Source organism: Salmo salar, chromosome 13, assembly GCF_965601325.2.
Source record: "Salmo salar chromosome 13, fSalSal1, whole genome shotgun sequence".
Classification (NCBI taxonomy): Eukaryota; Metazoa; Chordata; class Actinopteri; order Salmoniformes; family Salmonidae; genus Salmo; species Salmo salar.
In genome coordinates, this window is record NC_138303.1 from 62,803,010 (window position 1) to 62,815,362 (window position 12,353).

Sequence of the window (12,353 nt, forward strand, 5' to 3'; positions counted from 1 at the left end):
TACTCACAGACACCATTCAAACAGTTTTAGAAAATTTAGGGTGTTTTCTATCCATATGTAATAAGTATATGCATATTCTAGATACTGGGTAGGAGTGGTAACCAGATTAAATCGGGTATGTTTTTTATCCAGCCGTGTCAATACTGCCCCCTAGCCCTAACAGGTTAAACAAATCAAAATACACTACCATTCAAAAGTTTGGGGTCACTTAGAAATGTCCTTGTTTTTTAAATAAAAGCAACTTATTTTGTCCATTTAAAATAACACAAAATTGATCAGAAATATGGTGTAGACATTGATAATATTGTAAATGACTTGTTGCTGGAAACAGCAGATTTTTTTTATGGAATATCTACATAGGCGTACAGACGCCCATTATCAGCAACCATCACTCCTGTGTTCCAATGGCACGTTGTATTAGCTAATCCAAGTTTATAATTTTAAAAGGCTAATTGATCATTAGAAAACCCTTTTGCAATTATGTTAGCACAACTGAAAACTGTTGTCTTGATTAAAGAAGCAATAAAACTTCTTTAGACTAGTTGAGTATCTGGAGCATCAGCATTTGTGGGTTTGATTACAGGCTCAAAATGGCCAGAAACAAAGTACCTTCTTCTGAAACTCGTCAGTCTATTCTTGTTCTGAGAAATGAAGGCTATTCCATGCGAGAAATTCCCTTGAAACTGAAGATCTCGTATAATACTGTGTACTACTCCATTCACAGAACAGTGCAAACTGGCTCTAGCCAGAATAGAAAGAGGAGTGGGAGACCCTGGTGCACAACTGAGTAAGAGGACAAGTACATTGGTGTCTAGTTTGAGAAACAGATGCCTCACAAGTCCTCAACTGGCAGCGTCATTAAATAGTACACGCAAAACACCTGTCTCAACGTCAACAGTGAAGAGGCGACTCTGGGATGCTGGTCTTCTAGGCAGAGTTGCAAAGAAAAAGCCACATCTCAGACTGGCCAATAAAAAGAAAAGATTAAGATGGGCAAAAGAACACCGACACTGGACAGAGGAACTCATAAAAAATCAGCTTCCAGCTACAATAGTCATTTACAACATTAACAATGTCTACACTGTATTTCTGATCAATTTTATGTTATTTTAATGGACCAATTTTTTACATTTTCTTTCAAAAACAAAGACATTTCTAAGTGACCCCAAACTTTTGAATGGTAGTGTATAGTTTAGATTCTTCAAAGTAGCCACCCTTTGCCATGACAGCTTTGCACACTCTTGGCATTCTCTCAAACAGCTTCACCTGGAATGCTTTTCCAACAGTCTTGAAGGAGTTCCCACATATGCTGAGCACATGTTGGCTGCTTTTCCTTCACTCTGTGGTCCAACTCAAACCAAACCATCTCAATTGGGTTGAGGTCAGGTGATTGTGGAGGCCAGGTCATCTGATGCAGCACTCCATCACTCTCCTTGGTCAAATAGCTCTTACACAGGCTGGCGGTGTGTTGGGTCATTGTCCTGTTGAAAAATAAATGATAGTCTCACTTAGCGCAAACCAGATGAGTTGGCGTATGCCTGCAGAATGCTGTGGTAGACATGCTGGTTAGGTGTGTCTTGAATTATAAATAAATCATTGACAGTGTCACGAGCAAATCACTATCACACCTCCTCCATGCTTCATGGTGGGAATCACACATGCGGAGATCATCAATTCACCTACTCTGCATCTCACAAAGACACGGCGGTTGGAACCAAAAATCTCAAATTTGGTCTTTTCAGATTAAAGGACAGATTTCCACCAGTCTAATGTCCATTGCTCGTGTTTCTTGGCCCAAGCAAGTCTCTTCTTTTTGTTGGTGTCCTTTAGTAGTGTTTTTTTTGCAGCAATTCGATCATGAAGGCCTGATTCACACAGTCTCCTCTGAACAGTTGATGTTGAGATGTGTCTGTTACTTGAACTCTGTGAAGCATTTATTTGGGCTGCAATCTGAGATGCAGTTAACTTTAATGAACTTATCCTCTGCAGCTGAGGTAACTCTGGGTTTTCCTTTCCTGTGGTGGTCCTCAGGGGAGCCAGTTTCATCATAGCGCTTGATGGTTTTTGCGACTGCACTTGAAGAAACTTTCACAGTTCTTGAAATTTTCCTCATTGACTGACCTTAATGTCTTAAAGTAAGGATAGATTGTAATTTCTCTTTGCTTATTTGAGCTGTTCTTGCCATAATATGGACTTGGTCTTTTACCAAATAGGGCTGTCTCCTGTATACCACCCCTACCTTGTCACAACACAACTGATTGGCTCAAATGCATTAAGAAGGAAATCAATTCCCCAAATTAACATTTATCAAGGCACACCTGTTTATTTTTTGGTCTACTACATAGTTTTGATGTCTTCACTATTATTCTAAAATGTAGAACATATTAAAAATAAAAACCCATAAATGAGTAGGTGTGTCCAAACTTTTGACTAGTACTGTATAATGTAGCTTTGTGTAGACGACTTGGACACTGGGTCTCCACATTTCCCACTCTCCCAAGCTGAATAGCCTGAAGCCACAGGGTTCTTTTCACAGGCTCTCTTTGCCTACGTGGGAGCGTTGTGAACCGTAGGTCAGGATTTTTGTACATTGACCAACACAGCAGCTTTTTGGCATGTTCTATTTCTGTATAACAAAAATACATGACAAAGTTGCTTATTTTACAATGGGGATCAATTGGAGAGAATGTTTTTGTTTTCCCCAATTTCTGGATGTTGTCGAGGGGGGTTTTCTTCTTATGACATGAGTACTGACTCGGAGTATCTTCAAATATGAACATTCTGTCATTAATGAGCTCTTGGAGAACAGAGGATTTGATCCTGATTCGATAACCCTCACAGCTATCCTTCAATCACAACGATTATGCAAATATTGGAACACTCACTTTTTTCTCCCCTCTGAACTCGTTGGTTTTCGATTGCTGAACAACAATTTTTTGGTTAGTCCAGAAGAAACCAATATGTTAAAAGTTCTAAATTCTCAAACTAAATAAATACCCCAATTCCAACCACAAAACTTCTTAGCTTAGATTTTAAGCTTCAAAATACAACTTGCCTAGTTAACAGCTAAATGTTTGTTTTTTACTTTGCTATAATTGTAATTCTATTTTCGATTCTATTAATGTTATTTTCCACAACCAATGAACAACTCCGCCGTGAATCCAGCTGCATGTTGAACGCCAGCCTCTTTGGCAAGGAGTGGATTATTGGCTAAAGACACACTTCAAAGGCAATGTTTTATGCAAGTGAGTAGGCTTCTCTGTCTAGGTATGTACAGATGGAAAGTCTGTTCAATGCCTATTGTCTAATGCAATGCACAATTAATACATTATGCAAGAACTGGTTCATCAAGTAACACTTTATAATAACTTCATTTAAGACATTAATGATTTACTGAACATTTTGTAAATCATTATTACTAAATTTTGGTAACCAAATAATTGGAAAGTTAGTTAGCATACTGAATAATGAAATGACACAATAAACGAATTAAATACATTCGTTTCGTAACTGCTTTTTCACTGTATAATTGACACTTAATGAAAAACGGCTTTGACCAAGCTTCTTCAGCGCACACCAGACTGTTGTCAACTGCTCGATCAAGAAGCATCAGCTGCTATTCATCACTAAGCCTAAGGACTGGGAGCAGAGCTGAAGATATATTTAGTGCTTACAGCTATTTGCTTTTTGTTTGTTTGTGGTTTCTTTACCTTGAGAACCTGCCTAGCACTGATACAACCCTATAGAATAATGTCGTTTGTACTTTATAACTCAGTTTAGTATCATTCTGTAAGAGTGAATTCCCGACATATGCAACGCAGATATCCAGAGCAAGTTAACTGCATTGTACTACTACATCGTTGGGAATTACTCAGCTTCTTTCCCTTAAAATGTTTCTCAGATATACTTCACAAGAGCATTTGGCGATACGTCAATGATGTTCTTCTGCTATGGCATCTAATATCAGTACCGGTGATTTAATTTCACAAATTGCCCCCATTTATTTTGACCAATAAGGCTGTGATCGTTGGTTTAATCCAAGACCCCCATTCGCATGTACATCTGAAACGCAGCATGTTGACCTGCAGTAAATGAAAGTCTGCTGACTTACTCCGGAATTAGCGAAAGGCCTGTCATGTGGCTGTTTTCATCCATATTTCCTCTCGAGACATTTCTAAGTATTGTATATGCTCCAATGTGTATCCGTCATGTGTTTCACAGATATCCAGGAGATCTATGAGGTGACGCTGCTGAACACCCAAAAGAGCTGCGAGCAGAAGCTGGAAGAGATCAACCACATGGCTGACAAGTGGGAGCAAACAGGCACGGGCTTCCCCACCACGGTGCTACAACATGCCTGCCCAACAGAGGTGAGCCTGATGGGACCTCAGAGTAGTGGGCATAGAAATATAATGAGTCCTGCCAGTCCACCCAATAAGGGATAATTGACTTGAATAGGGAGGCCGTTTCTTCTCCTTGTAGTTCTGTGGTAGTGGTCCTATTTCACCAAAGAGGAAGCTAGATGACTTTAAAAAACACTATGAAATAATATCACAATAAGATACGTTTTTCTGTATCATAGTTTAAGCAGTAGCGGTGTGTGGGTAAATTCACTTGAGAAGCCAAGCCAGGGGTAAAAAAGCCAAATTACAACTTATGTGTTGTGATTATTGTGATGTTTGCTCTATGACCTGTTAGTTCATATGCCACTGTGATATACTGTATAGGCCTAAGGCCGAGACTATAAGAGGACAACAGTCACACAGTGGCAGAATGTATTCAACCAGTTTTTTTTCATCATAAAACCGGAGAGCAACATCTGTCCAGTGAAGTCCACGAAGCATACTACATGACCTAGAACAGTGGTTCCCAAACTTTTTATAGTCCCGTACCCCTTCACACATTCAACCTCCAGCTGCGTACCCCCTCTAGCACCAGGGTCAGCACACTCTCAAATGTTGTTTTGTTGCCATCATTGCAAGCCTGCCACACACACACACACTATACGATACATTTATTCAACATAAGAATGAGTGAGTTTTTGTCACAACACGGCTCGTGGGAAGTGGGGACGACAAGCAGTTAAGAGGCAATCCGTAATTTCGATTAAGACATTAATGAGCGAACTAGGACGGACGTAGTCAATATAATAAAAATTAAGAGGGGTAAATATACCAAATTATTAGGGCTACTAACATCTTACTACCCAACATACACTTAAGTATACTGTAGCTGAGAATGTAATACTATCTCCCTGGCATATTACATCATTTATGCAGCAGCACACAAGACATTTTTGGACTCACCTTGTTGTGCTGTGCTCACTTGAACAGGAAGGTGCTGCGGCTGTCCATCGTGGGCAAATTTTGTCATCAATGTCTGGCATTCTCTGGATTTGTGGTGCTTTCAAAACAACTAGGAACTTTGAAAAAAAACAAGGTTGAATCATGATGACGTCACTGATCTTCAGGTCGTAGCTCTAGAAAGAGGCCAGATTTACAATTCCGAGTTGGATGACCGTTCAATACTTATTTTCTCAGTCGGAACTCGTTTATTCCCGACTTCCCAGTTGTCTTGAACTCACTGAAGTCAAGTTTTCGCAGTTCCGAGTTAAAAGTTGTTTTGAGCGTGGCACAAATCATGCTTCATTGACAGCATGGCCAATGTTGAATGCTTATCATTTTAAACTCGAGAAAGAGCCCCTAAATCCCTGGTTTGGGACCACACAGCCACTCCACTGAATAGCAGGTTAGTGATTGCTTTGCAATACTTGCAGAGTTAACCACTGTCACTGATTCCTTCCTAACCACTCATTGTTGAATTTGCGATTTACAACTTGTTGTGTAATGTTAATCTCCAATGGCCGATGAGCACCGATACGTTTGATCTAATTTCTGTTCCCATGAGTGACAGAACACTGAGCCAATCACGGCGCAACGCTCCATATGCTCCACGGCACGCCCGGTGGGGGGTATACTAGCCTAAATATATACAGACAAAAGCATATATCACAGTATACTTCAGGTCGCGGAGGGATATTGACTGCGAGATTTTCAGTTCTGGTGACTTTTTAAAAGGACATTCTACTCTAAGATGAATGGAAATAAAATGAGGCTGACATCTAAAATATAATTTTTCCTTCCTGAAATGAGTCCAATATAACTTATTAGTCCATATTATCAGGCAGGTGTGCTATTTAGCAACAATTATTATCACCTGATGTAGCTGAACTGCTTAGTGGCTATAAATAAATAGGCTGAGTATTGCCCATTTACCCCATTGGACTAATCATTAGCTAGGCCACACACTCAAGTCTAAACATTAGGCTACGTATTGATGACTTGAACGTCTCCCCCAAAAAACGTTCCACTGGCAGTCAGCCAACCAAGGATCATGTACTGTGAATATAATGTTGGCTGACCTGTTACACCTGACCCTTGTTACATTTAGCCCCGGTCTTCCCTATGCATTTAACGCCATTGGCGCCTGCTAACGTGCATAAACCAACCCGCTGCTAAAAACTCAGGTTCTAAAACGTTGCATTTTACGAATTTCTTGGTTTTGAGAAATAAGTGTAGCTTAGTAACACAAGAATGCTCAGTGATCTTCTTTTAAGTGGCCATCGAACTGCTTTCAAAGGTGTGTTTTCCCGCGACTGCATTAAGAATGTTGTAGGCTACAATGGCTGGGCATTCTTATTTCTCTCCCTGTGCGCCACTCGCAATTTGAATGCACCTCGAGGAATATTATTTTCTTGCATAGAATGTGACAGGCTGAACAGTTGAATAGGTCAACTATTCTACTATGGCAGTGGTCACCAACTTTTTCTGAGCTTAAATCACTTTCTGAGTCAAAATGCAGGCCAAGATCTACCGCTCCGATTTTTTTTTTTTTACTTAAAAAACATAAGCCTTTGCAACATGAACCTATTAAAAACACATATTTGTGCAGTAGGCTATAGGCCTAATACATTATCACTAAATAGTGGATATGCTTGAATTTCCCTTCCAATCTCAGACCATTCAAAAATGTATATTTCAAAACTTGAGGTACATGATCACACTTGTAATATATCATAATTTGTTGTATTACATGTGAGGCACAGCTGAGTGAGCATACATTTAAATCATTTGGTTTCTTTATTTTACTAGACTGATGGTGCCTGCATCTGATGGCCAGTCTCAGCGGAGGAAGAGCATCAGAGGGTCTGCATCTCGCAGTCGGACCGTCACTCAGCTCTCTCCCCTCTTCTAAGACACCGTCTTCGAGCTGATGGCGAAACTCGTGTCACATTTCTGCCTCATGCACAAATTCATGTTGTTACTAGGGCTGTTGCGGTGACCATATTATGGTCACGAGTCATGAAGGCAGTCAAATTCCACATGACTGTTTAGTCACGGTAGTTTGGCTTCTCGAAGCTCTGATGCTGCTGCTGGTCATTAGTAGCCTACCAAACTTAATAACTGCCTGGTACTCAGCAGTATCGTTCCACTAATCACTCTGACATCAATGCAAATGTATTTGAAAATCTAATCAAACACTTCATGAAAATCCAAATTGTGAATGAGAGACTATTGGAGTGTGAACAGCCTGCGCAAAAAAAAAAAGCAGAGCTCATGCCTTTCAAGCATTATCATTAGTCTCATCATGCAGTGTATTACAATGTATTAAAAATCAAAACATATAGCCCAATGTTTGTAGAACAAACTAGAGTTCCATTAATAACTCTAAATGAACCATATAGCAGTACATTTTCTTTGTTAACCGCTCAACACAGAATAGCCACATGTGGGCACGCACTAAAGCCGTTTGGAGAAAATATTTATATTTTATTCAGCGTTGTTTAGTTGTATTCTTCATACTGTAAAATAATCTAAGATAGTACCATGGAATTATAAGGATATCTTGTCTGCTAAATGAACTACCGTAATTTCCGGACTATTAAGCGCACCTGAATATAAGCCGCACCCACTGAATTAAAAAAATATATATATATTTTGAACATAAATAATCCGCACATGTCTATAAGCCGCAGGTGCCTACCGGTACATTGAAACAAATTAACTTTACACAGGCTTTAACGAAACACGGCTTGTAACAAAAATAAATAGGCTTTAACGAAACACGGCTTGTAACAAAAAATAAAAAATTAGCAGTAAGCTTTAGTTGTCTTTTTGCACTGAGTCAATTCCTCACGCTGCTGTTTCCAACGTCTTATCATCGACTCATTAAGACCAAGCTCCCGTGCAGCAGCTCTATTTCCTTTCCCAACAGCCAGATCAATCGCCTTCAACTTGAAAGCTGCATCATATGCATTTCTCCGTGTCTTTGCCATGATGAGGGTGACAAAATGACTACCGTAATCAGAATGATGGGAAGTTTGAGAGCGCTCGATTTAATCTAAACAGTAAACAAAAAAGTTGTTTGACCTTTACCCATTCGGCAATTTCATTGGTCTAAATGAAAGCTTCATGCCGCCAAAAAACTGAGCACGTCACAGAATGTGTTTTTTTGTAGAAAAAAAAATTGAAAGCGGGAAAAATCCATATATTAGCCGCGTCGTTGTTTAAGCCGCGATGTTCAAAGCGTGGGAAAAGAGTTGCGGCTTATAGTCCGGAATTTACGGTAGTGTAGCCCACAGCCATTTGGCATAGCCAGATCAGGACTTAACATAAGGTCAGCTCAGAGTATCAGAGTATGCTATTCTGTTCTTCTGAAATAGAATACATTTTCTTCATATCATGCTTCTTTAGACCTGTCTAAAATAAATAATGGATTTATTGTGAAGGTGTATGCTATATTACATGGATTTATTAGAGACTTTTTAAAAATGGCTTGTAGGCTGTGTGTGGAAGCCAGCCGATGCTAAATGTGTTTGTTAATTAACAGTCAATTACCGTGATACCGACAGTTATTTGCTTGACAATCACGGGCTGACTAAATTTCATGACCACCACAGCCAAAGTTGTTACTCCCAGGGTTGGGGAGTAACAGATTACATGTAATCCATTACATGTAAGCGATTGCAAAAAGTGGGGCTTTTATTGCTCAATGTAATTCATGCTGATTAAAAAATATAAATCCGTAGGCCTAATGGACACATGCTCAAACTCGCACACGTTTGATAGACTTAAAGGGGCAATCTGTAGTTGCTACATCTATTTCTGGACTTATAAATTATAAATACAGTACCAGTCAAAAGTTTGGACACATCTCATTCCAGGGTTTTTCTTTATTTTTTAAATTATTTTCTACATTGTAGAATAATAGTGAAGACATTAAAACTATGAAATAACACACATGGAATCATGTAGTAACCAAAAAAGTGTTATCAAAATATATTTTATATTTGAGATTCTTCAAAGTAGCCTCCCTTTGCCTTGATGACAGCTTTGCACAATCTTGGCATTCTCTTAACCAGCTTCATGAGGTAGTCACCTGGAATACATTTCAATTAACAGGTGTGCCTTGTTAAAAGTTAATTGGTGGAATTTCTTTCCTTCTTAATGCGCTTGAGCCAGTCAGTTGTGTTGTGACAAAACGATAAAAAAACAGTTAAGTCTCCAAACTTAGAACATTGAATTATATCATGATATATTCTAATTAATTCCAAGGAAATAACAAACAAATGGTAAATTAATATACTACAGTCATTGTTTATATACCCATTGATGTAAAAATACTTTAAAGTACTACTTAAGTAGGTTTTTTTGAGTATCTGTACTTTACTATTCATATTTTTGACTACTTTTACTTCACTTCATTTTTAAAGAAAAGTATGTACTTTTAACTCCATACGTTTTCCCTGACACCCAAAAGTACTCCTTACATTTTGAATGCTTAGCTGGACCGAAAATGGTCCCATTCAGACACTTATCAAGTGAACATCCCTGGTCATCCCAACTGCCTCTGATCTGGCGGACTTACTGAACACACATGCTTTGTTTTTAAATTATATATGAGTGTTGGAGTGTGACCCTGGCTATCCGTAAAATAAATAAATAACAAGAAATTAGTGCCGCCTGGTTTGCTAAATATAAGGAATTTTACTTTTACTTTTGATATTTAATTTAGTATATTTTAGCAACTACATTTACTTATGATGCTTAAGTATATTTAAAACCAAATACTTTTAGACTTTTACTCAAGTAGTTTTTTACTGGGTGACTTTTACTTGAGTAATTTTCTATTAAGGTATCGTTACTTTTACTCAAGTATGAGAATTGAATACTTTTTCCACCACTGTATATACCTGTTTCTATTGAGAGGTGGCTGTCCCACACCCTGACTCCTAAACTTCATGTTTGAAAATAAAGCAATTCATGATTTTTGTTAAGGAAGTCTCGAGCTATTGCTCATGATAAGATGCAGACCACACTATCTACCTAGAGTTTTCATCTGTATTTTTCGTATCTGTTTACATACCACCACTGTCAGAGGCTGGCACTAACACAGCATTGAATGAGCTGTATTCCGCCATAAGCGAACAAAAACGCTCACCCAGAGGCGCCACTCCTAGTAGCCTGGGACTTTAATGCAGGGAAGCTTAAATCCATTTTACCTCATTTCTATCAGCATGTTAAATGTGCAACCAGAGGGGGAAAAAAACTCTACCACCTATACTCCACACACAGAGACGCGTACAAAGCTCTCCCTCGCCCTCCATTTGGCATATATGACCATAATTCTATCCTCCTGATTCCTGCTTACAAGCAAAAATTAAAGCAGGAAGCACCAGTGACTAGATCAATAAAAAAGTGGTCAGATGAAGCAGATGCTAAGCTACAGGACTGTTTTGCTAGCACAGACTAGAATATGTTCCGGGATTCCTCCGACGGCATTGAAGAGTACACCACATCAGTCATTGGCTTCATCAATAAGTGCATCGATGACGTAGTCCCCACAGTGACCATACCCCAGCCATGGATTACAGGCAACATTCGCACTGAGCTAAAGGCTAAAGCTGCTGCTTTCAAGGAGCGGGACTCTAACCCAGAAGCTTATAAGAAATCCCACTATGCCCCCCGATGACCCATCAAATAGGCAAAGCGTCAATATGGTACTAAGATCGAATCGTACTACACCGGCTCTGAAGCTCGTCGGATGTGGCAGGGCTTGCAAACCATTACAGACTACAAAGGGAAGCACAGCCGAGAGCTGTCCAGTGACACAAACCTACCAAATGAGCTAAACTACTTCTATGCTCGCTTCGAGGCAAATAACAAATGCATGAGAGCACCAGCTGTTCTGGAAGACTGTGTGATCACGCTCTCCTCAGCTGGTGTGATTAAGACCTTTAAACAGCTTAACATTCACAAGGCTGCGGGGCCAGACAGATTACCAGGACGTGTACTGCGAGCATGCGCTGACCAACTGGCAAGTGTCTTCACTGACATTTTCAACCTCTCCCTGTCCGAGTTTGTAATACCTACATGTTTTAAGCAGACCACCATAGTGCCTGTGCCAAAAAACACTAAGGTAACCTGCCTAAATGACTTCCGACCCGTAGCACTCATGTCTGTAGCCATGAAATGCTTTGAAAGGCTGGTCATGGCTTACATCAACACCATTGTCCCAGAAAAGCTAGACCCACACCAATTTGCATACCGCCCCAACAGATCCACAGACGATGCAATCTCTATTGCACTCCACACTGCCCTTTCACACCTGGACAAAAGGAACACCTATGTGAGAATGCTATTCATTGACTACAGCTCAGCGTTCAACACCATAGGACCCTGGGACTAAACAGGACCTCTGCAACTGGATCCTGGACTTTCTGACGGGACGCCCCCAGGTGGTAAGGGAAGGTAACAACACAACTGCCACGTTGATCCTCAACACAGGAGCACCTCCGGGGTGTGTGCTCAGTCCCCTCCTGTACTCCCTGTTCACTCATTACTGCACGCCAGACACGACTCCAACACCATCATTAAGTTTTCTGATGACACAACAGTGGTAGGCCTGATCACCGACAATGACGAGACAGCCTACAGGGAGGAGGTCAGAGACCTGGCCATGTGGAGCCAGAACAACAACCTCTTCCTCAATGTGAACAAGACAAAGGAGATGATTGTGGACTACAGGAAAAAGAGACCGAGCACGCCCCCAGTCTCATCGACGGGGCTGCAGTGGAGCAGGTTGAGAGCTTCAAGTTCTTTGGTGTCCACATCCCCAACAAACTAACATGGTCCAAGCACACCAAGACAGTCATGAAGAGGGCACGACAAAACAGTTTCCCCCTCAGGAGACTGAAAAGATTTGGCATGGGTCCTCACGTCCTCAAGGTTCTACAGCTGCACCATCGAGAGCATCCTGACTTGTTGCGTCACTGCCTGGTATGGCAACTGCTC

At 40.3% G+C, this 12,353-nt stretch overlaps 1 protein-coding gene across 17 annotated transcripts in view; it reads left to right on the top strand.

The window, feature by feature from the left end:
* dlg2 (discs, large homolog 2 (Drosophila)) overlaps positions 1 to 12,353 on the top strand; it is a 405,714-nt gene that overhangs the window by 93,591 nt on the left and 299,770 nt on the right. For all 17 annotated transcript variants that reach the window (XM_082960249.1, XM_082960254.1, XM_082960252.1 and 14 more), the window contains one exon: positions 4,222 to 4,370. In XM_082960249.1, the coding sequence (XP_082816375.1) occupies positions 4,222 to 4,370 (149 nt within the window). The remainder of the gene's footprint in view (positions 1 to 4,221; positions 4,371 to 12,353) is intronic.